The following is a 26,309-nucleotide window of genomic DNA, read 5'->3' on the forward strand; positions in this document are numbered from 1 at the left end:
TTAGTCCTACTACCTCTTGTAGCGATGCAGCACCGAGTTTAGTTGCCTCCACTAGTAGTGAATTATTAATTCCGGTAGGATCTCAAGCCAGGATGAAAGGGTGAATGGACGCAGTACAATTTCCCCTATAGTCGATTGATCCCTAATCTCGCCCCTCTTCCTCCTTTCTCTTTCTCTCTCTCGTTTCCCGTGGCAGACGAACTAAAGGGTCGAAAAAATTGGCGAAGACTTTTTTAGGTATAATTCTCTAGGTTGATGTGAGGTTAAGGAAGAAGAGTTTGGCGGTGGGAGGTAGGGGGTGATAGTATTTGCGTTGTTGTAATGATAAGAGGGAAGGCCAATAATAAGATCGGACCAAAGATAAAAAACTTTGGAAGGCCTGCGTCAGTCATATACCGGTATGGAGGGGGGACAGTAATCGAGGGGGGGGTCTTCAGGCCCAGGCAGCGAAGCAGCGTCCGGGCTTTGGGGATTCTAAGACCATAATGGTGGGAGGGGGAGGAGCTGTAGGCAGTACGCAAGAGGCGACCAGCAGCAGGGCCGTGTAATGGGACCTGTTGGTGGTGGTGCAGTGCCAGATAACTAAGAGGGGAGGGGGGTGGACGAGGGGCTTTAGAGGGGCGGCTCCTATGGAAACTAGAGCCCCCAATCCAGTCATCCCTGCGGGAATACCCTTCTTTCCATGTGCCAATCTGTCGCCCGGCAACCGCCCAAGTACCGGTAACACACTAGGCGCAACTATCATATCGTAACATGCCGCCGCGTCTTCTCACAAACCCCCCCCACTTTCCACCACCGTCGCAGCTCACTAAAGCTTCACTCCCTATACTTGCTTAAACACCTCCAATCACCCGCACAACTTTAATTGAGAACTCTTCTCTGAGCTCGCCTGTCATGGGCGGCTCCGAAAGCGAATCAGTTCGTTCTATCCTAGCATCCACTCGCGGTTTCCGTATACATTATCGAAAGACCCTTCCGATTGCAGCTCGTCCTGGTTTGGCTGCTTGGAGTCCACAGCTTGATTTGATAGCAATTGTCACTTCTAATGAAAACATCTTACTCTATCGTATGAATGGCCAGAGAGTTTGGGGTGTTGCACACAGAAAGGACAAATTGGCTTCGGATGTCCGGGTGGAAAAGATGCAATGGCGCCCAGATGGTTTGTCCATACATTAGAGAGCTGCTTCATCAATTTTCTCAATCCGCTTACTCGGTTAATCCCCGTTTTAGGAAAAATGTTAGCTTTAGGATACAGCGACGGCTCGACACGAATATACGACGTAAACAATGGAAAACAAATTCATCGTATCACCTCGGAGGTCTCAAGCTTTGGAAAGGTGACCTGCGTGGGGTGGGTTGATAACCATTCAGATTCGAAGTCCCCCAGTCAAGCCTCAGAAACTAAGTCAACAGAGTGCACACCTCAAGCACTGTTTGATATGGATGTTGGTCAGATGTTGCCCCGACTAAGTGTTCTACCCTCTTCTGCTGGGAAGTACGTACTATTCCTTATCCCCTTCGCTGAGAAGGAATGTTCACAATCACACCAGCGAAAGCACTTTCACCTCCAAAGTTACACTAGACGCTTTAATCAATTCTGTTACTAAAAGTGGGGAGGGCAAGAATCTGGACGTTTTACTCATTGGTGAGGAGGATGGAAAGATACTTTTAAAGTTAGTAGAATTCAAACATCTGATGGATTGATTGCTAAGGATTTTCGAGTGTATTTGACTCCTTCCTGATTGGCACTATGGACCTATCATCACTTTCAGATAGGCTTCGGCCTTCCTCTAGGGTATGTTCCTGAACCGGAATCAGTTGCTTATGTTTGGCCATTCTCATTTAAGCCTAGCTTCTCCGACATACCGCTTCTTCCGACCTTTCTACACACTCCCTTCTCATAGAAGATGCACAAAGTGAGATTATATTGTTCGCGACCATGGACATATTGTTCATTCAACAGTTTGGCCAATATCTGTTCCAACTTGCTTCAACTTCTACCAGAGTTCAAGCTCTGCTCCGGTATATAAAAGAAACTGTTGTAGCTTTGGACGCCGAATTTAAGGCCATGAATGATCTAGCTCAGCGCTACGTCAGCATCATAGACGAGGATGTGAAGAAGCAAGGGAGTGAGGTATCTCTCGAGTTTTTCGAGCTGCTTGTGACCGGAGTGCCTAGTGGTATCCTGAAAGAATGGCTGGTTGATGTATTGACCGAAAGGGTAATGACATTCACCATTCTTTTTCTTTAGGTAGTACGTTAACACCAATACGGCAGGGTCAAAAGAGATGGGAGAAAAGTTCTATGAACGGGTACGAAACGCTCCGAAGACTAGTACATGAGAACCTTCTACCGACTTGCGAAAGATTGACCGTCTTATTTTGCCGCCTACGAGGTTTAGCTAGATGGTGTGTCTTTGGTTGGCTCTGAATTTTGTGACCTAAGGTTAAATCTATCTAGGAAAGAACGAGGAAGCCCTTTAGGTTTGGATCCAGACGACTTCACCCGTTGCTTGGACGTTGTCTCAGGCCTAACTGTCTTTGCGCACGAGTTCCTCCTAAAGCTCAACCGAGAATTAGAACACTTTGACGCTTTTGCTTCATGGCTCAAGCATACACTAGATGAATTGGCCACTGTCATTAATATCGATGACAAACCTCCGGAAGACCCCCAGATTGACACCCTCAGAGTTTCCGAATACATTAGCGAGTATCTCAAAGAGTCCTCCTTACGGTACTTTTTCCGTTCCGCAAAGGGTCCAAAGATTAGTGAATACAAGGGGAAAGGGGAGAGTGTCTTTGAGCTTTATGCTAGACCTAAAGCTAAAGAAACTGAATCTCCGGGTTTCTTTGAACTGACGGAGTACCTCGAGGACCTTTGCAAAGCCGTGTTCGCCAAACCCCAGCAGGCAATGAGACAACAACTAAGGGTCGGGAAGCCAGTGGTCATTTCAGACCATAGCAAAGGCCTAGGGGACATGAGGATGGTCACTGAAGAGGGGAAGCCAGTCGGATATCTGGCTTTCCGAGGGAGCGGTGGCAATGATCTCATATTAATACGTTGTGACATATCCATCGTAGGAGGATTGAGCTCTGTTTTAAAGACTCGATGCGCCAGGGTTTCGCTAGCTGCCCAGGAAGGGAAAGGAAATTTGATAGACTTTCAATTCGTTGACGACGAGACAATAATTCTTCTATTTGTTGGTCGAGGTATCTGACGCATTCCAATTCTCGCTCCCAAGTTTAATATGCCGAGCTAAGACGTTCTATCCCAGATGGCCACAACTCCGAGATGATGACGATCACTTGCAATACAATAAATTACGATGAAGACTATGACCCAGAGGACCTGGCCGAAAGCGTCTGCTCATACGCGGATGGCCTTGATGGCCAAAATATCAATATTATGAGTAGGCGTGTATTTGATTCCGGGTTCACACCATCTCAACTCACGGTCAACGGGAGGAAGGGGAGACGGGTTGGGTGTGTTGTTGCAGAAGACCGGGTAACATATTTAGTTTTTGACTTAGATCAAGAGGAAGATGACGAAGAGGAGGACGAGGGGGGGGGAGAGATGGTTGTTGATAACGGGGAAGATGGAAGCGATTACGAATAAAGCAGCATACGGAGGGCTGTGTCTTGGGCCGGGCCGGCGAGCAGGTAAAAACCCATATCCGGGTTACCATATATTCACCTTGTCTTGATAGATGGTTACTCCACGTCCCTTTAAATAAAGTATTCCAAAGGTATAAATATTGCTCTGGGCTCGAGACTTAACTCCAGCAGAATAATGTACCAGAACTTGAACAAGGATCTTATACGAGACTTTTGCCAACCGCCAACACATACCATTAAGGACAGAGGGACAAGGCGTAGGATACCGGTACTTTCTGCAGACGCCGTACACATCTAAATTGTGTCAATAGCAGGCTCTTGTGGCCCCAGCAAAACTACCGCCTGTGGGTTACTAGGCCTTTGAGTGCTCTCGTTAGCTGAAACTGGGCAGCACGGCACTATTAGGTGACCACTTTTACAGGGTGGGAGAATTTTTAAACTAGGAAGCGAAATATCTACCGTTAGCTGAAGCGCCACGAAGCAATAAGTAAGTTTTGAAGCAGGTAGAGAAGTACTTCTACCGATTCCGTATAACCACTGCCATATTCGTCGGCTAGAAGGAATGCCCAAGCAAATAATTGCAGCGAACTCTTGGCAATCCTTTTTCTCATTTTTTTCTTACCACAACCAACGCACCATGGCAAATTCATACATATTCTTAAATCGACCAATTTTCCCCATCACATAAGTCAAGTGGCTCCTTCTCTGCAGTAGTATCAGCACAACATACCAGTAGACGGTAAAAGTGAATTGTTTTTTCCTTAGCTTCTAGATTTCCCGATAAGCTTTTTTGGTGTTCTGATTTTCCTCTAATTTTTTTTTCCCCATCGGTCTGTTTTTATACAATTCTCTTTTTCCTTTTTCTCTTTTCTTTTTCTTTTCCCTTTTGACTCCTTTGTCCGAGCTGTGAGTCTTCCTCACCCAAGTGCTTCTTTTGGCTTCTCCAGTTTTCGCGTATGACTAAGCAGAATTAATAGTTCCTATTGGCTAGATAGTGACTCTGAGACAGAAAGCCCGTTGCACGTTCGCTAACCTCAAGAAAGCACTCTCCCCTGTCGTAGGCGTGGTACCGTACATCACCTCTCCTCCCATCAAAGCCCCTCCTCACCCCTTGAAAACAAAAAACCCTCCCTCCTTTTTCCCGCCTTATCCCCCCGCCAGTGAAAGTCAACGCCCACCTACAAAAATATCCTTGGTTAGGAAAAGTAATAAATTCCTATCTTTAAGAGAAACTATCAGAAAGAGGTTCGTCACTACACACACATCCTCCTCAATCAAACGTTAATTCACCCCTCATCATACAAATTTTGCAGACTTTCCTGATCGTGGACTGTGCCAGATTCCAGGGAACAATCTCAGATTGTCCAGCTCTTACTTGAACGTTGTGTAACCTCACTTGCTTTACAAGCCATTTGTTGTGGCCGCGTCAAACCTTTGAGGTCCAACTTTTTTGCCCTCACAGTGACAGCCTCGTGCTTCTTTCAGTAGACGACACCACGGTTTTATCACTCCTTCTTCCTCAACCCTTGACCGCTTAGTTTCCCTCCTTCGAATCCTGTTGTCACCCATTTTCTCATCTAAACAACGCTACCACCATTAACACTACAACCACCGCTGCCACCTCCTCATCTCATCCACTCATCCTCATCTCGAACACAACCAACCGCAACCATGAATGTTTCCGAGGTGTTGGCCAACACCCTCTCTGGGGGTAAGTTATACTCAGTTGCAATCCCTTCCCCCCACTCGAGAGATATTAACGATTCCTCCTTCGTCGCAGATGCCACGATCCGCAATGCCGCCGAACAGCAACTCTCATCCGCTGCCTCTCAACATTTTGTACGCTCATCCATCCTCGCTCTTTGCTGTCCATACCCCTGCTGATAAAGGTAATCTAACTTTCTATCGACTAAAGCCCGAATATCTTCAAATGCTCTCGGCGGAACTCGCCAATGAAGAAACACAACCGTTTATTCGAAGTGCTGCCGGTATTGCTCTGAAGAACGCTCTTACCGCTAGGGAACGAACACGTTTGCTTGAAGTGCAGCAGAAATGGACTTCACAAGTGGACCCCACTATAAAGGCCCAAGTGAAGGAGAATTCACTTCGAACACTTGCATCAAACAATAATCGTGCCGGAACCTCTGCTGCTCAGCTTATTGCAGCTATTGCAGCAATCGAACTGCCTCAGGGGCAATGGCAGGAATTGATGTCTGCGTTGGTCCGGAATGTTGGGGAGGGTTCTGATAGTCTGAAGCAATCCTCATTGACTACTATTGGCTATATTTGTGAATCGGAGGATCCCGATCTTCGGGAGAGTTTGAACCAACATTCAAATGCGATCCTTACCGCTGTAGTCCAGGGCGCCCGGAAAGAGGAATCTAACAATGATGTACGTTTTGCGGCTATGGTGGCGTTAAGTGATTCTCTCGAGTTCGTCAGAACGAACTTCGACAATGATGGGGAGCGAAATTATATCATGCAGGTTATTTGCGAAGCAACCCAGAGTGATGACTTCAGGATACAACAAGCAGCCTTCGGTTGCCTAAATAGGATCATGAGTCTTTACTATGATAAGATGAAATTTTATATGGAGAAAGCTCTATTTGGTCTCACCATTGTTGGGATGAAACATGATGAGGAGGAAGTCGCTAAACTGGCTATTGAATTCTGGTGTACGGTGTGCGAAGAGGAGTCTGCTATCGAAGACGATAATGCTCAGGTAAGCAGAAAATACAGACGAACGTACATCCATTTGAACCCTAATATCTCGCAGTATCAAGCCGAGGGAGGGTCCGAGCTCCGGCCATTTTTTAACTTCGCTCGAATTGCAACCCCCGAAGTTGTTCCTGTATTACTGGAGCTCCTTACTAAGCAAGATGAAGACGCTGGAGACGACGAGTACAACATCTCTCGCGCCGCTTATCAGTGTCTACAATTATACTCCGCCTGCGTTGGTGGGTTGGTTATCCAGCATGTATTAGCATTTGTGGAGCAGAATTTAAGACACGAGAACTGGCGTTTCAGAGACGCCGCTGTTTCAGCATTCGGAGCAATCATGGAGGGGCCGGACATCAAGCTTTTGGACCCCCTTGTTAAGCAGGCTTTGCCGATACTTGTAGGAATGATGAATGACAAGGTTTTAATGGTCAAAGATTCTGCTGCATACGCTCTTGGAAGAATCTGCGACTGTTGTGGAACGGCCATTGATCCCGAACTGCATCTACCAAGCTTAATCCAGGCGTTGTTCTCCGGCCTCAAAGACAGCCCCAAGATGGCTAGTTCTTGTTGTTGGGCCTTAATGAATTTGGCGGATAGATTTGGAATCGATAGCGAAGGGGAGGAAAACCCATTGTCAAAGTACTTCAAGGATAGCGTGAGCGCCTTACTTGCCGCTACTGAGAGGTATGTTCGCCATTTCCGGCCCAGTTCTGATGCTTTATAAATTGATTGGTAAGTAAAACGACTGACATATCTTAATTATGCAGACCAGATGCAGACAACCAACTACGGACAGCTTGTTATGAAGTACTTAACTCTTTCATCACCAACGTCGGCCAGGATGAGTTGCCATCGATTGCGCAACTATGTACTGTCATTATAGAGCGACTGGAAAAGACTATTCAGCTCCAAAACCAAATCGTTAGCCCCGATGACCGTATTACTTTGGAGGAAATGCAAACCAGCTTGACGGTAGTTATGGGAGTAGGTTATCCATCAAAGCCAGTATCAGTGTCCAAATATTGGCTAACGGACGCGTCAGAGCATTGTTCAACGTTTGGAGAAAGAGATTGTGCCCCAAGCAGACCGTATTATGCAAATCCTTCTTCAGATCCTTAGTATGCTACCACCCAATTCCTCTGTTCCGGACGCTATCTTTGGTACAGTTGGAGCAATGGCAAATGCTCTAGAAGAAGACTTCACCAAGTATATGGAAGCATTTGCGCCTTTCCTGTTTAATGCTTTGAGCAACCAGGAAGAGCAACAACTTTGCTCTGTGGCTATTGGCCTTGTGAGTGACATTTCTCGCTCAATAGGCGACAAAGTAGCCCCTTACTGTGACAGTTTCATGAATCACCTACTCAGTAACCTCCAGGTTTGTTTACCCGCTAAATGTAATCCTTTGCCACAATACTTACTGTTGTCGCAGAGCAATACCTTAAGTCAACAATTCAAGCCTGCTATTCTACAATGTTTCGGGGATGTTGCCCAAGCTATAAGGGGCCTCTTCGAGACTTATCTTCAGGTCGTAATGGGTGTGCTTCAACAAGCTGCTTCTATCTCCCCAACACCTGATAGCAACTACGAGATGGTGGAATACGTCATTTCTCTTCGTGAGGGTATCATGGACGCTTATGATGGCATAATTATTGCCCTCAAATCGGGGGACAAGAGTGAGTCGTACACAGCCTGTTTAATCTCATTCTCGGGATGTTTTGAACGAGTCTATCTAACATTTGCAACAGCTCAGCTCCTTGCGCCATATGTTCAACATATCTTTGGTTTCCTCTCGGCAATTAACGCTGATCCTAACAAGACTGAGAATCTGATGAGATCAGCCATGGGTGTCCTCGGGTATGTTATTTGCTTATATTCTAGTGAGTCCTCGGGCTTACACCATCTAGGGATTTGGCGGATGCATTCCCCAATGGTGAAATTGCTCAGTACTTTAGGGCGGATTGGATTAATGCAATGATTAAGGAGACTCGATTAAATCGTGAATACGCTCCTAGAACCACTGAGACAGCCAGGTGGACTCGGGAACAGGTTAAGCGCCAACAAAATCAGCCCTCTTAGACGTTTAAAGGAATCCCGTGGTGGAGATGTTCTCTGTTTGCTGGAATAGAAATAAAGACGGCTTAGGGTTTATACTCGTCTTTTCTTCGACGATAAACTTATAATTCCATGGGCTGATCATTTTCAAATTGGGTATTGGCTTCGCATTTTTCATATGTTTGTGTTTCTCAACTCGGTTCATGGGGGAGTTCGTCATTTCTATAAGCCTCTCCTCTTTTTCCCCTTTCCTCCCTTTTTTTATCCCGTGAAGCCTATTATCTGTTGGTAATGGCCACCACACTCCAGAAGCCCAAATCTGTTTTTCATACCAGATGAGTTCTCTAAAGATGCGTAGGGCTCTATCTTTTCCCCCCCGTTTTTCCCACCTTTTCCTTTACTTTATCCCTTCTCATTCTCATCCTGTCAATTCTTTTGTATCTCCCTTTTTTTTAGATGGATCGGTTTTGTTTGTTGAAGACAGGCTCCTATCTTTGTATTCCCTGTTTGTTTTTTCCCCTTCTCACAGCATCGGATTTCCCCTCCCCCATCCCCAATTACCCCAATCTCCAATCACCATATAACCGCATCACCCCGCAAACGATCGCATGATTTCTTATGTCTTTTTCTTTTCCCTTTCCATCATACTTCCCATACAGTTCCCCGTCCCCAACCCAACCCAACCCAGACGCCAATTGAATCTAATCCAATCATCAAAATTATTAAACCCTGTTAATTACCAAATCTCTCTTCTTTTTTTGTGCCCCGCGCGTCATGATGCGCTTTCATCCATTTTCATATTTTCTAGCCCACCAATCACGCGTTTGAAATTGATTCTTGTGGTTGTTTGTAGGCCTGTAGATTGCTTGGCTAGTTTTCTTGCTGCTTAGGGTTGGCTCGGCTTGGCATGCTATATAACTCAAGGGGGGAATTGTAGATTTTGAGGAGGGGAGGGGGGAGTGATATCTTGTGGTGTGTATTTTATTGGAGCTATCGATGCTGGTTGGGCTGGTTGGGCCAACCTGGATGGGATACTTCGTAGGATTGAGAGGGGTTTTTTACCTGCTCATCACAATCGCAGTGGTGGGAATGGGTAGGATTTGGGCTGAGTTGGTGGTTTGGGGATGTACGACGTGGCGATGACGATGGTACAGCTATAGGTTTTTGTGGGTTTGGGCGGGGACAGGATAGGGGCCTCGTGAATTTTCGTACATCCTCATGGGCAATCACCCTCGAGACCGTTATATCAAATTTCCACAGGCAAAACAGAAACGCCCCCTCTCTCCTGTCACCTCTTCCTCCCTGGGTTTCTGAAGGTCGTGGCAATGTACGTGTGGCCTTTATCATTAGGGAGGAACGGGGAAAGGAGAATATAAAGATATAGTATTGTATAAAAAACACATGCGTGCTATCAGTCACCCAGCACTCTGACTTATTTATTTACTCCACTTGCTAGATCAAGCCCACACCAACTTCCTCAAATTGTACCCCCACTGCTCCAACAGCCCCGTGCTCTTCTTCGCCTCCGCCAACCCAATAACGTCCTTGTTCTCCACAAACGCTTCCATGGCAGCAGCAGGTCTATTCTTTGCGCACGCATTGGCAATCTCCTGGCAGACACTCTTCACAAGATCCACCTCGCCGCTCTCGCCGCTGGCGGGCGCCTTGAATGCCATTATGCGAGTCGCAGAGGATGAAGAGATGGTGGCAGCGGCAGCGGTGAAGGGCGCTGCAGCTTCCGAGTGGGTGTCCGAGTCATCGTGGTCGTGGTATTCTCCCATGGGCTTTGCGAAGGTGCTCCTCAGAGAGCGGGTGTTTATCCGGACGAGTTCTCCGGTGCGTGGGGGGCGGTACTTTAGGAGGAAGCCGATGTTGCGCCTTCCGTCGGTGCTGGAGGGGGTGAGGGTTGAGATGATGTATGTTCCTGAGGCTTTGGTTAGTCTGTGCTATTGCGCCGGGAGAGAGGGAGGGGGTATTACCCCATTGAACACCGATGATGTCTTCTAATTCAACCCTTTCAAATTCTCTTACTTTTTCGATGCCGAATTCAAACCTGCATCTGTAGAGCGCTCGGTCTGTGACTAGAATCACGGCCTCCCGAAGGGGAGGTTTGTGTCCCCTATCTTCGCCCGAGGGCGTCAGGAATGTCCAGCCCCCGAGTACGACCTCGTTCTCATCCTCCACGACGATTTTGGCGCTGGTCTCTACTGCGTTCTCGCGAACCTTCTTCACGGATACTGCTGGGTCCGCAGTGATCATTTCCTCCTCAAATTCTTCAAAAACCTTAGATGTGACGTTTCCAAGCAGGAAATCGATAGCTGCCTGGGTGAAGAAGTCGGATACCACATTTGTGAAGAAGCGGGAGAGGGTTAATCCGAAATCCGTAAGCGCCCCGCGGTAGTTGCGTTTACGGGTGCGTGTAAAGTCGCCTTTGAGTGCCGCTGTTGATGCATATTGCTTTGATATAGCATCGCCATTATCGGCCCATAGTATATTAAATCCTGCTGATACTTTCATCTCTTCTTCAGCAGACATCGAGGTTACCCCGAGAGATATCAGTTGCTTGTCTAGTGAGTTGCGAGCACAGAAGGATTGCACAACGTTAGTTCTGTCGAGACAATCCATGCAGTTCGTTCTTAGTACGCCTGACTGGCTCTTGACTCTCTTTGACTTTCCGTCCTCTTGTATTTCCTCTGTGTACTCAAACTTATCCAATGTTTCCCCGATCTCGTCGAATAAAAGTTTTACATTCTCGAATCTCATCCCTCGGCATTCCCGGTGGAAATCGAACCAATTAAACCCAACTCCTTTGTTAGCATTAAGCAGGTTTTCGAATGAACTTTGGAATTTCCCCCCAATGATGGCTTCATTGCCACGCTTCTCGACCAAGCTCACCGCGTGTATACTGCCATATCTCTGCTTAATGTTTTTGAAGTGCAATTGGAAGGCTTCCGCATTTGCAGCCTCACTCCGAAGTAGCACTGGCTTAGGCCTCAAGGCATACGGAGATTGCTGAAAATAAAGAGGAATAGAACCCCTGAGTTGCACATGGGAGAAAACGCGATTCCAATCCGGGTCGGAAAGGATCTGCTCAGTTTCTACGCAGTTTGCGACGTTACCACAGTCATCAACCCCGCGGCGAAGGTAACGAAGGCCAGCACGCTTAATAGAACGACGGGAAATAAGGGTTAGAAGAAGATTCTGCTTTCCATCTTCATGTGATACTTCTGTGGGTTTCTGTTCGCCGGGCTCGGTAGGCGGCCATAATTCGGGACCTGATGGGACTGTTGCAGAGAATTGAAATTGCCCAACAAATCCCTGCATTATTGGAAGCACAAAGGTGTCGTTTCCAGACTCAATAAACGGTTTCTGCAGGGCACGGTTCCAGAAAAACTAAATAATTAAGAAAATATTAGCCAAAGTGTCTTGAACTTGATGCCAATATGAAACCCACTGGCGCGCACAATACAATATTGCATATATGCAGCAAGGGTATTTGGGAGTGAGCGATACACACCAGGGAATCGACAGATTCGCGCAGGGGCAAGCTTGAGCTCTGGTTTTCCTCGTCCCTACCCCACGCCCTTGTGATATCCCAGTCGTAGCTAAAGAAGAAGCTTCTTGAAGATGCCAGCAGGATTCTGGTAGTGCGCAATAACTTGGGAGTGAGGCTATGAGCTACATCCTCCTTCATGGCCTCAGCATCCTCCTCTACCTCTTCCTTCACAGGACAGTTTTCGCGCTTGCTACCCTTGGGCACGTTTGCAGGGCCACTGATAAAACTACCTTCCGTGGCGCTGAGGGCACGCTGACTCTCGGGTCTCTTGGTATCTTTGATTTCTTCGTCGGAGGCACTTGCGATGTCCTCTGTTGCGGCTTTAGGATCTTCCTCTCGAATGCCTTCATCACTGCTAAGACCTTCAGCTCTTATCCGGTCTACAGTCCACCCTCTCTTAGAGAACCAGTTCTCGGCAAAACGTCCATAAGCTCCCCTCCTTCCGATTACATCTTCGCCGATAGAGCTCTGCCCTCTGTGATTCACGGATTTCGAATCCGGATTGACTTGGTCTTGAAGCTCATCATCAACGATAGCCGTGTCGTCGTCTTCTTCAATGTCGGTATCCGGCGCCTCATCCGACTCTACCTCACCTGCTCCAGACTTCCAGGCTCGAGCCTTGAATATTGCAGCTTCCGAGTCCTTTCGGGAAGAGAGAGGAATCAGCGCAACATCAGTTACTACATAGATCGGGTAGCGTCCCCGGATAGTAGCCACTCGCTCACGATCTGTTACTGCAATCAGGAAGGCGCTGGCGGGAGATACATTCAATAGCCCTGCTCATCACCCATCCGCAAGGGGAAATTTGGTAAGTCCCCGGTATAAAGCGAAGGAGAGAAGTTTTGATTAGTACAAACCTACGATTCCATGTGCCTCTATAGAAGAGGATAAAGTGCTAAGAGCTTCCGCGGCCTGAGACTCCTCGGTCGGATTGTAAGAGAATATTAGTTTAGACTTATAATCGATTCTCACCGAGCCGTGCAGCGGTGGGGGCCGCACATTGCGGGAGCTCTGAATAGGAGATAGAATGAGGCCATCGATCGCAGCTGTTACGAGTATTTTTCTCGCGAGCGGGGGCATTTCTACTAACCCAGGAATGTTTTCACTCACTCGAGAAGGGACGGGAGGGGTTTGATCCGTCAAATACGGTACCTATTCCATGAGGGAGGCTAGGAGGGGCTGGCAAAGTACGGTAGTACGGATGAACGTTGGGCGAGACCCTTTCGAAAGGATCATGGGAAGTGAGAGGTCAGCTGGTACTGGTAGGAGAAGAATGAAAGGAGACTAGAATTCTGCAAATGCGATGAAAATTAGGATCATTACTCGAATATATATGACACGCGGGCGATTCTAGAGCACATAGCACAATACAGAGGCGAGTGGGCACGTTTGGACCCTACTGAATTACATCATATTGTGAATCCATGATAACTCAAGAACCGCTTTGGTAGGAGAGCTTGATTTACCGCTAAAGTAGCTGGATCTGAAGTTTGGGTGAGTGGGCGAAAGGGGTCGGCATGACGTGTGAGGCTGAGACGGAGCCGTTGAATCCTCTGGCGACACCACAGACCAAAATTAACTCTCCTCGAATAATTCTGACTCGCCCTGCATTTCCTGGGGTTGTTGGTTTATCTCGGCCGGGGGAAAACATTACGTGAAGCTGGGTGGAGACATGAGTCTCAATTGATTGTGTCTGCTGGCGACTGAGCCAGCATACAGATATGATGCAAAGAGCCTCGAGATATGGGATAGCGTAGACGAATACCGGTACTCGAGTAGCGGTATTATGATACTGCTATTGCTGTCCATGATCCCTGACGTATCTGTGATGACCTGCCGGAGTAGTGGTTGAAGGGGAGGGATACGAGTACGATACTGTATAATTTAACATTACTCTTATGAGTCCAAAAAGTACCGGTATCATAATATTATTGTGAATTGCACAGCACACTCTACAGTAATTCTACAGTAATCTAGTCTTGCAAGAGGATAAAGCAGATTATGATACGACACTGTATTTGCAAAGTCAAGCCCCGTCAGTCCTCAGATGCTGCAGCAGACTGCCCTACTTGACAAGTCCCACTGCTGTTACTTGGTAACAGGAGTGGAGGCCTCGATTTCCAGTCACCGCATACCGGTCCTACTTAGGTTACCCATGGTTTACAAACGTTTTATGCCATCTTACCAGCTCAAGTATTATCCCGTCGGGCATTGATGCTGCAAAAAAGGCTCTCGAGAAGGACCTTGGTCACGAGACTCTAGCATCGTGCCAAGATCTCCTCTGCCAAGACTGAGTATTGGCATGGGAGCAGAAAAAGTCCAGGCCGAGTGACAGGGTCAGCCTCCACTGTAATATTCAGTTCACGCACCAAACAAAAACTCCCCCCCACCCGCTGTATCACGTCGATATCCCTATTTCACTTTTTTCGCCCTCTATTTTCACCTCCCCTCTACCATCTCAATTCCCCTCTGAATCCAGGCCGCCCTCTTCTCTCGAGTTTTGAACCACATCTGCCTGGTTTTCTCGTCTTGCTTTCTCCACGTCACCCTCAACTATACAGGGCCTTAGTATTTGAACACTGAACGGTGTCCATACTGTGACTCAGGCCGTTTGCTCAAACCGCATGTAATATCCGATAACCAGCTTGACACCAACAACCAGACCCCTTCAATATCCTCCAGCTGCTGCTATACGGTTCTCTCTCATCTAACCATGGCTGACAACGATGCTCCGCAACTATCGGAATCGCAACAACAAGCTCTGGAACAGTTTACAGCAGTTACTGCCCAAGAAATTAAGGATGCTATTCCCATACTACGAAGGTCGCAATGGAACGTTGAGGTAATTAAACTTTTGAGTCTAGCTCTTGACCCGTCCCTACTGACATGTGCACTGCTAGATTGCGATCACAAAGTTCTTCGACGGTGAGACCTCTGATCCCGTGGCTGAAGCTGTTGCGGAACAAGCAGCAGCAGCCCGGCAACAAATTCCTCCTCCTCCGCCCCTACCCACCCCTGGTTCCCCTCTCAGGGCCGGATCGCGGAACCGTGGCACGATTTCCCCTGCTCCCCGAATTGTCCCACAACCCACTGCGGTATCCCGACGCCCATCACTTCTGATTTCACTCCTGTTGTTTCCGTTTTCACTGGTATGGCGACTTAGCAACTCCTTTTTCTCTCTATTCTACACCCTCTTTCCCTTCTTGGCTCGATTCCGTACAGCGACTTCCCCACCATCACGAACACAGACTACCCGCCGCTCACAGAACCCCCGGGACACCGCCGCCAGGTTCATCCGATTATTTGAAGAGGAATATGGAACGGAGACCGGACTGGATTTTTTTGAGGGGGGCTACGCCCAGGCCCTGGATTTGGCAAAGAAGGAATTAAGGTTCTTATTAGTAGTTCTTCAAAGCGACGAACATGATGACACGGCATCTTTCAACAGAGAAACATTGATAAATCCTGAGGTTGTTGAATTTATTAAGACACAGAACATTATTCTTTGGGCTGGGAGTGTCCAAGACAGCGAGGCATACCAAGGTATTTCCGATGTCGATGCTTAGTAGCCCAATTTTTTCTGATTGGTTCGGTACTTCACAGTTTCAGCGGCCCTCAATTGCGCCAAATTTCCTTTCGCTGCGCTAATAAGCAGAGCTCCTTCACCCGGTAGCTCCCAGGGAATGTCTGTTGTCTCACGCATTGTTGGGCCAACACCACCACAGACCCTCGTCTCAAAGTTGACGGCTGCTATAATGACCCATTCCGAGACCCTCGAGCGGGCCCGTGCCACCCGCGCCGTACACGAAGCAGGTAGAGCCATCCGTGAACAACAAAACTCAGCATATGAGCTATCCCTCGCCCGAGATAGGGAGATAGCCAGGGCGCGCAGAGAAGAAGCAGAGAGAAAGGCTAGGGAAGAGGAACTCGCCCGGGCTAGAGCGGACGAGAAGGTATTGCTGGCAAAGAATAGGACTGCGTGGAGGCAGTGGAGAGCTACAACCATCCCGAAAGTGGAACCAACTGGCAAGGATACAGCTAGGGTTAGCATCAGATTGAGGAACGGTGAGAGAGTGATCAGACGGTTCAATGGGGACGCCAATATGGAGGAGGTGTACGCCTTCGTGGAGTGCTTGGAGTATTTGAATGAGAGTGCAACCAACGAGAAAACGCCGGAGAAACCAAGTGGATACACCCACGAGTATGGATTCAAGCTAGTCAGTCCGATGCCAAGGCAGGTATATCAGCTGCAAAGTGAGAAGGGTGGATCTGAAAGCGCTGTCAAAGATTGTCTATGGCCTACCGCAAGTCTTGTCGTCGAAGTTGACGATGATGAAGACGATGAGGGGGGAGAGGATAATTAGCTAAGATGGACTAAAAGAGAACCGGAATGTCAATTTTATGCAACACTACTGGTATGTAGAGTGTATCTGGTCGCACCACAATTGCCCCATAGTTTGCGGCGGCCCTGTCTACGGAAAGCCCGAGGTTCTACCGTACCGGTTCAAATATTTCTTTAGTCTCAGTGCGATTCACTTTCCTTGTATTTCCATTCGGGATGTTAAGATTCTTTGAATGTCTTTCTCGTTCACTATCTTTACTTTTGGGGGTTCTTTTTTTTTTTTTTGCGTGTGCTTGGTCAAAGCTGGGGGGTCCATGGAAACAAGGATTTGCTGGGAGAGGCCTGGCTTTTCGCTGCGTTACAGTGGATGACAGCACCCTGAGGTGATGAGGTGGAGTATAGCTTGCACCTAGGGTGGATGTCTACTTTCCGTTTGAGTGTGAATTGTGGTAACAGTACTGTGACAAAAAAGATAAAAAATAATATACATTACGGTACGGAAACGGTACAATAATATTATGATACCGGCACTGGAAAAAATTGGTCTTTGCGTTATTGTAAACCCCCTATGATAAAGGTTGCGAAAGAGGAGCCCGAAGCTCTCGAGTTTCCTGTTTTTTGAACCAGTTATTGTGCAGTACTGTGCTGTACAGTACCCCACCATCGATGTTCATCTACCGGTACGCCAGGCGGGTGCAACGTTTTATGATACAAGTACCAGTAGATGTACTGTATTGGAGTACTGTACGGTACTCTATAGTACGATCTCTAATAATAAAAAACACTCACAACTATCAAGCAGGGAAAGGTAATGATAAAGATTGGTAAACATAGCAATTGTTGAAGAAAATTTAATATAAAAGGGCATTCTTTCAAAAATTCATGACGGAATACTGTAAGAACTCGAATACCGGTAGTCGAACCGTGTGCCGTGAAGTCTATTTTGAGTCGGGAGCACGGGATTGCCGGAGATTAGTGTCTTAGATAAATAATCTGCGATCTCTTAGGCCATGTCTGGCACTCCACCATGGCCCGCAAAAAAAAAAAGAGCCAGAATACCGATACCTCCTGGTATCTAGAACAGGCTAACATTAGAGAAAAAGTCTGTATCATAGTCAAAGGGAGAGGGAGCATTCTAGACTATAGACTATGCGTCATGAGGGAGAATGCAGAGCAGTATCACTGTGTCATAGTCTACTTGCATCACAGTACGGCGACTCATGATACCAGTCCGGCGTACTTGGAATGCCATTATAAGATTGAAATCTCTCGGAAGCTTTATTTTGCATTTTCTGCCAGGCCGGAGATATTTGCCGTCTTGGGTGTTTTTTTTCTTCCACTTTTCAGTTTTCCTTTCTTCCGCTCATTTGTCTACGAGTATGACACGAGTATGATATATGGTATGATACTCTTTCAGGCCTACTTTGCTGTTAATTTAGAAGGTAGGAGGAGCTAGGGTAGAAGGAAGAAACAGGTTCGACGGATCTGATTAGACCTTAGATAGTTGAGCTTGGCACTTTGTTCAGTATGATGTCGATATGAGATGACACATAAATTTAGTGAGGTTAGTCACGACCACCGAACAAAGTACGGTACCGTACCCGTGCAAGCTCACGCTCAAATAATATTATGATGTTTATTCCTGTTGTCTCGAAGTTGCAACAAAAACGTCACATCCTAACTCTGTATTGTCAGGGCTAAACCTTTTGGGGCTCTGGTTTCGACGAAGTTGTGAGTTTTAGCTGGCTCTTATTTCGACTGTGGCTGTTGATGGGGATGTTAAAACTGTTGCTGCTTGGGGGTGTCTCTCGGTTCTCGCCAGATACGAGTACTCGAGTAGGTTATGCGGTATTCTATTCAGTGGGGAGGTTGGCGACTCGCTGGAACTAATGTAAATATATTTTCTCGTCTACCGGTAGACAGTAGCGTTCATCGAGGGCCGTACTGATAGTTTCACTCTGAAGATTCAGGTATGATACACAGTATCATAATTATCATAATTATTATCATACAACTGGGTTCTCAAGCTCAGTGGCTTGCATGGAGAGAGGTGAGGAGGAGGTTGTCTGAGTGATAAATTTATGTATGATACTCGAGTATGATACTGTACGAGTACTTTACCGGTATCATATTATCATACAAGGATGCCTAATTACTACTATTGAGTGGATGCTCTTTAGGGTTTCCTCCATCCTTTAACACGCAGTCAAGACTCAGGTCTTCTCCTGACCACTCACTCCCTCATTTCTTTCTCACCACACACCTCTCCCCTCTTCAACACCACAGCAAAGAGTGCAATTATTTCACACGATGAACTAAAGCCTCTTCCCACTTCTACCAGCGATTATTATAGTTCCTTAATCCTATCCTTTTTTCCTCTCTTAATCGCGAAAGCGCGTCGCAGCACCCGACTTTGTCGACCTGTTTTTGTCTTTTTTTTTTTTTAACTCGCTTTGTTCGATCTGCAAATTTTACTCCAACCTAACCTTCCCCGCGTGCCCCTTTCATCGCCGCGTCTTCGCCCAACTTTCTCACCTCGCCACAAACACCCACCTACAAATAACCCCTTCACCCCCTTCTACTCTCACACCAACAGTCTCCATCGATCACCTAACTCAGTGCCAATAACCAACTTACCTACTAACCACACAGTTTCCCTTGGAGTATTCAGGCCCTAGCCGAGACGCCACACACAACCTGGCTGACCGCATCGCGGGTTTGCTCCGTCAAACAAGCCTTGAACGGTCCTTTGCTTGGCTAGCTGGTTTAAACCAACCTGATTCATGAGCTTAGTAGTTCGAGGCGGCATTTCTATTTCGATTTTTGACCGTCGGACCGCTCCACTTACTCCATTTTCCGACCTTTCTGACAACCCAGACACTCCTGGGACAACTTACTCCTTCCAGGACCCCCCGCAACACAAATCCGCCAATATGCAGGCGGACCCAGCACATCACCCACTACCGGGTCTATTAGACCACCATGTTCTTCCTGCTACTGACGACGAAATGATGGACTCGGACACCGATATCAGAAAGGATTCCGACTTTGACATTGAGATCGATGCCGACGAAGTTTACTCTAACGCAGGCGGTGCCGATCTTGATGCCAACTACCGTATGGAGGAAGATAATGCTGATAATAGCCATCAACTTTACGATAATGATGATATCATGTTGGATGGAGAGGATGACATCATCTTTGAGAAACAACAGGTAGATGAAGCCGGTCCCGTTCCAGACGGGATTCCTACAATTCCTGGGGCTTCGCCAAAAACACTTCCAGAGGAACAATCAACTGTTCCCGAAGAACCCAGCATCACACCCAACATTCCCCCAGCCATTTCAGAACAAGCTGATCAGCCTTTTCTTCCACTAGAAGACCCCAGTGCTGGTGAAGCTGCCCATCTCACAGATTCCCAGCAAACAGTATCACCCGCGGGAGAGTCTCGCGGTACTCTCGCCTTGCTTGAAAATACCGAAAAGACTGTTGCACATGAAGCTGTTACCCAAGACGGCGACTTGCAACACAAGGACAATGTTTGGAGCGAGAATACGTCTGTAACCCTTGCGAACGAAGTAGTGTCCTTGGAGGAGCGGCAGGCGAATGAAGCAACCGAGCAGCCCCATCAATCCGTTACCACTGGTAATGAAGTTGAGGAACAAGGTGCTGTCAACCTTGCGAATGAGCCTCCTGGTTTCGACCCACACCCAGTTGTAGTCCAGTATGAACAAAGTCACGTCTCGCTATTCCCCCCTCCTGATGATGTTGATCTGCCGTTTTTTATCAAAGATGTCGGTGTTTGTCTGAGGGGGATGAATGAGTTGTTTTCAGAGCTTCGTAATGTTTTGGATGGATCTGTTAGCCCAGGAGATGAGTTGGTAATTAAGATTGTGGATTATGGTGTTGAAATTAGCGAGGTGAGTTTTTTCCTTCACTTAGTGCTCATGATTATATTTACTGACTTGTCTGATGGGTAGGACTCTAAGTCTTCATATGAATTTTCGCTCCAGCACATCCTCGATCTTCATGTCCGACTCAGTCTCCAGGACAACATAGAAAATCCAGAAGCACTTCGTTTGGTTTTGTTTTCGCGCCCTAGCGTGTCTGACCGTATCAATATGTTGCTTAGCTCCGCAAACGAAGGCCTTGGTTACAACAAGGCTATCGAGTATGCAAGACGCAAGTCGGGAGACAACGACGCGAACTCCGAGCAGAGATTCGTCGAAACAAGTGAAGGTGGAAATCTTCAAGAACCTGAGGTCGAAGATTATAATAATAATGATGACTCATCTGTGGCATTCGCACATGCTACCGATAAGCCCACTGAAGTAGAACCTAACCTAACAGAGGATCAAGGCAGCATCTTAGAACAGAAGGAAGAATTTGAAGAGGATGATGGTGACGACGACGACGATGACGACGATTTCGATCTTGAATATGGAAACGATGATATTGCTAACGGTGTGGAGGGTGAGGGCAATGAGGGTGGTGACGATCAGAAGGATGAAGCCCCCCTCCATCCTACTGAGGCTGTATCTAAAGATTCACCTGCTTCTATTAATGAATCGCCTAATTATGGCTCAGAAACTCCGAGGGCCCAAGAAAACGCAGTGCTCGAACTCGAGACCGTCTCCGATAGTGCTTCGCCGAGGGATACTCAAACTCCTGACGAGGTTGAGGAGAGCGTTTCCACAGTTCAGGGTGATGAGGCTCATTCTACTGAAGAAGAGGAGGAGTTGATTGAGTATGAGGATTATGAGACATTCGGGGAGTCTGAATCTCATCACAGCCCACACACTGTTAATTCGGAATCTGGGGAGCAAAACCTGGGTAAAAACGAGCCACCACCTCATGAAGATCCAGAGCAGCAGCAAGATGCAGCTGGGCCATCTGATACCCCTGGTAGGCTCTCTCTCTTTCCTTACCGGTCACTCGTTTCATTATTCTTGTGCAAATACTAATGCGGGCAACAGAACTCTACGAACAGGAATCTGCCGTTAATTTTATCGATCCAGGTGAAAATGCTGCTGATCGCAATCATAACGAGAGTCATAGCCCTAGTGACGGCGATGTGAACGTAAATAATGAAACATCATCAATTCCCGTCTTCGGAGGTGATGGTGAAGGCGAAGAGGATTATGTCGGAGAGCAGCAAGAGGAGTATGGTGAATATGAGTACGACGGTCAGCAAGGTTTCGAGGCTGGGCAAGATGCAAGCCGAGATTATATCCCAGATGACGAGCAGTATGACATTCAAGACCCTTTGGAGAATAATCATGAATCCAACATGCAGAGGCATAGCCGCCCGGAGCAAAATGACCAACCGACCGATGATGAGCAAAACCAATACCTTGATGAGACAGTTGAATACGAGGATGGCTACGAACATTACGATGCCGAATACGACGGCGCTGTTAATGGACAAGAGGCTTTGTCTGGTGAAACGGAGTACCATGTTGGCTACCAAATCTATGACCTCAACCAGGCCCACCTCCGGACCGACTATGGTGATGACACAGTTACTGGTGATGCGAATGAATCTGGAGTGGCAATAAACGCCGAAAATGACGAGGCTGTCGATAGCCTACATTCACCGGAACCCGCTCCTGAAGTGGAGTCCTTACTTGGGTACGACAGTGATGATGCAGAGCACAACATATTTTTAGAGGCAAAACCAAGCACTGAACAGAAGAGAATGTACGACGAGTTAGAACAAGACGAAGATGACGACGAGATCTTAGGTTGGTCAAAGTTCTCTACCCCATCCACGGCAAGTTCTCCGTCCTCTGACAGAACCTCTCCGCGGCCAGCCAAACGCCAACGATCAGATTAAGGTCTAAGTCATCTTTTGCAGTCTTTGCATTTTACCAACGCAAATATCTTCACTTTTTGTTCTCTTGTTTTGCATTCTGAAACTGCCATCGCGACTGCCATCTCGGCTTCCCTGGCAGTTCTTTTATCGATAAAAGCGGATCGCGGGTGTTTGGGTGTCTTTCTGTTCGGCGTTGTTGTTTTTTTCCTTTCATAGTTTCGTTTTCACTTTCTACAACATCCCGATGTTTTCTGGGGATATCTTTGAGATACTGCATTCTGTTTCTTGAAGTACTGTTGTTCATACAACAGACCCGAGGGTTCTAAGACGCCTTTACTATAAGGCTTCGTTGTGTTCCGGAAGGTTTCTCCGCCGCGGCCATAGCCTTCGGCTATTGACTGGCTATCGATGCTGGATGGGTATTTATGGTAAAGTTGGATTTGGGGCTTCATGGCGGCGACTGGATGGTTTAGGGGGATCCTGTTTGAGTTAATCTCAAAGTATCGAGTAAGTCTGGGATAAGTCACTTATCAACCCCTCCCCTTTTCCTTTCATTCCGTTTTTCTTCTGCCCTTGCTGTTATTGTCTTCACGCGTGGCATTTCCCCCCAAGTCTATCTACTTGTGGATTTACCCCGATGCGCCCTGCCCTTACCACACTGAATCCCATTGTAATACGTACCCTTTGTTTTTGTTTTGTTTTGTTTTTTCCTGTTATCCTTCCTTGTTATTTTTCGTCGGTGAGATTATTTTTCTACCTTCCACAGCAGACAATTTAGTAGTAAAGCATGTTAACCTGGGAGCCTTTGCTACTATATGCCCGGCGATTGGGTTTGTTTCATTTCTCCTTCATACGGCAAAGGCCAATTGAAAATGTAACTACCTCTGTTTCCTTTGCGGCCCTTTCATTCTTACAGGTATCTGGTGGGGTTTCTGGAGCATGGGTAGTAGAAAGGTTCAAACCGTGGAATTGTTAGCTAGATACTCTTATCAAATCGTTTTCCTGCCTTGGTACGTATTACAAGTGTGGGGAATGGCCTACGATATCGCGACCAACTGTCGTTCCCAGTCACTCGTTTTTCTCGAGTAGTCTAAATGCTTGCCATGGGCCAGGCCGGCCCGTGGGCTTTTCTTAGTTTGTAAATTTGTGCCCTAAGGTGAAAACAACAATGGTGAATATTACCAGTAGCTGAAGTGTAAGGGTTTGTAGCAAAGTACTAAAAGAGGTATCCTAGATGTATTCAGAAATTTTAAACTGAAGTTTGTTTGCTTGGTCACCAGTTTCCTTTTAGATTGTAAACTTATTATTCTATTACTACTTAGGATTGAATATCATCATCACAATACCTGAAAATTAGGCAAGTTGTAAAATTCAATAGTGTCATTCTTATTAAAGCTTATAATTTGAAACCTTTCTCTTATGGCCTGGGTCAATAGAAACATTTTAGTCATCATAAATAATTTTACACTGGCCCATGGCAAGCATTGAGTAGTCCACAAGGGGCGATAGTGAGTGGGCGGGGAGGGGTGTGTTAGGGAGTAGTAATGCTCGATACTACCGGTAGTAGTGGGCTTGGGATGGACGCCCTACTGAGATCCCTCTACTATCAGAACAAGGCTCCCAATTCATGCTCAGTGCCCTTTGTGAGTACGGTACTTGAATGCGGGAGACTGAATTTGTCCCACTCACCGAATGGCCAAACGACCCGTGGATGCACCCATAACTAGCAATATCCGCAAAAGCGCAAGCTCAGCATCACCAACGCTACTCCCACGAATATATTATACTCTCCAAATTAAAGAGTTTGTTTTGAGGGATAGCCGCTACTGTCTAGCAGTCTTGACTAACGGGGTGGGGGGGTTGTGTTGATTGCCGGTGCTCGCTCGATAAGTCAAAGATCCCTAGAAACCAGCGGCTCTGATGCAGCGGACGTTCGAGCATAGGGAAAGCTTGGGGAAAGGTTCTATCCTAGCGGGTGCGATGCCCTATTTTTCCTTGACTGCTGAAACCGTGAAAAATTTTGTATGATACATACCGCCCCTGTCAGTGTTCTAGAACAGAGATGACTAAGATACTTCCTCCGGTATTATTCAGTGATGGTGAATTCAGTGATGGTGAGCGCGGGCACAATCACATGCCCGACCTGGGATTAGTTATTGTCTGAAGTTTTTGCACATCTGCGAATTTGTTGTAAGTGACAAAAAGTTGCTTCTTACTTGTAACCTGTGTCTCAGAGATACGGGCGGCGCAAAATTTTCCCACATTTTTTCGGTCCAGGAGGTATAGTACCGGCAGTAATGAGGATTGAAAGATAAATATCCTCGCCGTGATTTCTTTCCTCATAATACTCGAGTACGAAGTACAGTACGGAGGGACGTCCCAGCGCCATTCTCAATTATTTATTTATTTTTATGGTGTGACATACTTGTACTTTACCACATCTGGTTTATTCAATAGCGAACCGACGTGGGCGCTCCTCCCGCCTCTTCTAGCGTCACTCCCTAAAATCTGGAGGGACTTATGGACACTTCCTTCCTTTGTATGGTCAACTATGGAAAAAGTCAAAGTTCCGAAACAGCTCGGCTGGTCTAGTGGTATGATTCTCGCTTAGGGTAATACCTTAAGAATGCTTGCGAGAGGTCCCCGGTTCAAACCCGGGGTCGAGCCTTTGTTTTTGTTTTTTCCATGAGTGGAGGTTATTATCTATTATAGTATTCAATCAAATTCACCAAGTGCTGCTGGGTGGTTCGGGTACTGGAAAGGCCAGAAACCCGATTTTTTGGCCAAGATCAGTCAACTGTCACCAAATCTAGTCTTAGGATACCTGGCGACGAATTCGACCGCCTCAGACCAGAGAAAACCTACACAATACCAGCGAATCCCGGTCCCTCCCTGTAGAATACCAGCCAACATTTGCCAATGCCAGCAAAATGCAAGGTTTCACCCATGGCCAAGAAAATAACTCTTCAACTTCTAAGCAGGGAAACACAATCATAAAAAATTATAAAAGATCGAAATATTTTTTTGGAAAATAAACCAGCATTGAATGTATTTACTGGAACTTTTCCTTTTCTGGGGGGAAGTCTTAGAGACATATTAGGAAGAGAAAATGTGATTTGTGAGAAAAAAAGTGGTTTCTTGAGGTGCTAAACTAGGTAATAAGTATGGGTTTCAACACAGCTTGGCACAAGCATTATCCTAAAAAAGAGATTTATTGTCAAATTTTAAGTGACACTGGCTATCTACCTAATTATTTTTTATCTTTAAAAAAAACTCTAAAATTTAGAAGTGTTTCTGATTTACTCTCTTGAATTTTTGGAGGTTTTTTTTATTGAATTTACATGAGTGATTCTGAAAGTAGGATTTGCCACAATAGATTTATTACTCTATTGGGGTGTTAAAGGTTAGCTGGTATTCTACAGTGAATGTCTGTGACACGCTGGTATTGAAAAGGTTTCCCCGTGATAGTCCACCCACCAACCTTCCACTATTCCACTGAGCAAAACATTTCCCCACTTTGCTTTGATTTGATGATGCATTGGTTCATGTCTCGCTTGAGGATCTTGAAAGTTAGGCATGCCAATGTATGAATCAGTCTTGACAGCTATGGTACCAGTGACTGGTCACTGACATATCACTCGTGTTGTGTTCCCGTTAGTCAGTCATTTACTCTGGTCATTCAACAATTACCCACGACAACCGACACCCCGTGTGAGCACCCAACCGGTTAATCAACCATAAAACCAATCAAATCTCCGCAAGAAAGGCTTAAACCCGATGATTGCGCCGAACAGGGGATGGACTGACTAACTATGATAACTACAGATAACCGATTATCCGGGCCCTCGGGTGGGGGGGGGCGTTAGGGATCATTGGGGGTTTGGCGTTAAATTTAATAGATTGGAACCTGCTTCCACTGTTTCAGAGAGAGAGGTTTGTTGTAATTCTTGTTTGAAGTTGTACTTCTTGCTTGATTGATGCTCTACTGGGGGGCTATAGGGCCCTATTTATGCTACAGGAGAGCGCGCTACAATCACCCATGACATGCGCTTCGCTCAAGAGAAAAGAAAAAATAAACGACAACGATACTACATAATGTAGTAGTACTCGTGCCAAGGTTGTAGCTCCCCAGCCACAACCCCCGGTTGCTCGCACGCTCACAAACCTTAGGCACTCCAGAGGAGTGCCCGACAGCTCAACAATAATTTC

At 46.7% G+C, this 26,309-nt stretch overlaps 5 protein-coding genes; 3 read left to right on the plus strand and 2 right to left on the minus strand.

Moving 5' to 3' along the window:
* The window catches only part of GSTUM_00004233001 (uncharacterized protein), a gene marked incomplete at its 3' end in the record, with an annotated part of 3,137 nt that extends 2,880 nt beyond the window's left edge, over positions 1-257 (minus strand). The window contains exon 1 of the mRNA XM_002835484.2: positions 1-257. This exon is cut by the window's left edge and continues 225 nt beyond it.
* A 4,452-nt stretch (positions 258-4,709) lies between these two features.
* On the plus strand, positions 4,710-9,150 carry GSTUM_00004234001 (uncharacterized protein). XM_002835485.2 has 10 exons: positions 4,710-4,859; positions 4,954-5,325; positions 5,395-5,453; positions 5,530-6,336; positions 6,391-7,019; positions 7,103-7,319; positions 7,378-7,710; positions 7,765-8,008; positions 8,081-8,189; positions 8,240-9,150. The coding sequence occupies exons 2-10, from the start codon at positions 5,286-5,288 to the stop codon at positions 8,409-8,411; spliced, it is 2,610 nt and encodes an 869-aa protein (XP_002835531.1). The 5' UTR covers positions 4,710-4,859; positions 4,954-5,285; the 3' UTR covers positions 8,412-9,150.
* Positions 9,151-9,844: 694 nt separating this feature from the next.
* On the minus strand, positions 9,845-13,093 carry GSTUM_00004235001 (uncharacterized protein; the record flags this gene model as incomplete). XM_002835486.2 has 5 exons in its annotated part: positions 12,801-13,093; positions 12,195-12,722; positions 11,905-12,104; positions 10,367-11,780; positions 9,845-10,311 (listed from the first exon to the last, which is right to left on the minus strand). The coding sequence occupies exons 1-5, from the start codon at positions 13,021-13,023 to the stop codon at positions 9,845-9,847; spliced, it is 2,832 nt and encodes a 943-aa protein (XP_002835532.1). The 5' UTR covers positions 13,024-13,093.
* A 1,242-nt stretch (positions 13,094-14,335) lies between these two features.
* Positions 14,336-16,815, plus strand: GSTUM_00004236001 (uncharacterized protein). XM_002835487.2 has 3 exons: positions 14,336-14,785; positions 14,844-15,486; positions 15,547-16,815. Exons 1-3 carry the CDS (start codon positions 14,657-14,659, stop codon positions 16,305-16,307), a joined length of 1,533 nt encoding a protein of 510 aa, XP_002835533.1. The 5' UTR covers positions 14,336-14,656; the 3' UTR covers positions 16,308-16,815.
* A 1,770-nt stretch (positions 16,816-18,585) lies between these two features.
* GSTUM_00004237001 (uncharacterized protein) lies at positions 18,586-23,281 on the plus strand. XM_002835488.2 has 4 exons: positions 18,586-20,226; positions 20,275-21,190; positions 21,262-22,029; positions 22,099-23,281. The coding sequence occupies exons 1-4, from the start codon at positions 19,069-19,071 to the stop codon at positions 22,119-22,121; spliced, it is 2,865 nt and encodes a 954-aa protein (XP_002835534.1). The 5' UTR covers positions 18,586-19,068; the 3' UTR covers positions 22,122-23,281.
* Positions 23,282-26,309: the final 3,028 nt, after the last annotated feature.

The sequence above is a fragment of the Tuber melanosporum genome, assembly GCF_000151645.1.
Source record: "Tuber melanosporum whole genome shotgun sequence assembly, scaffold_11, strain Mel28".
NCBI lineage: Eukaryota > Fungi > Ascomycota > Pezizomycetes > Pezizales > Tuberaceae > Tuber > Tuber melanosporum.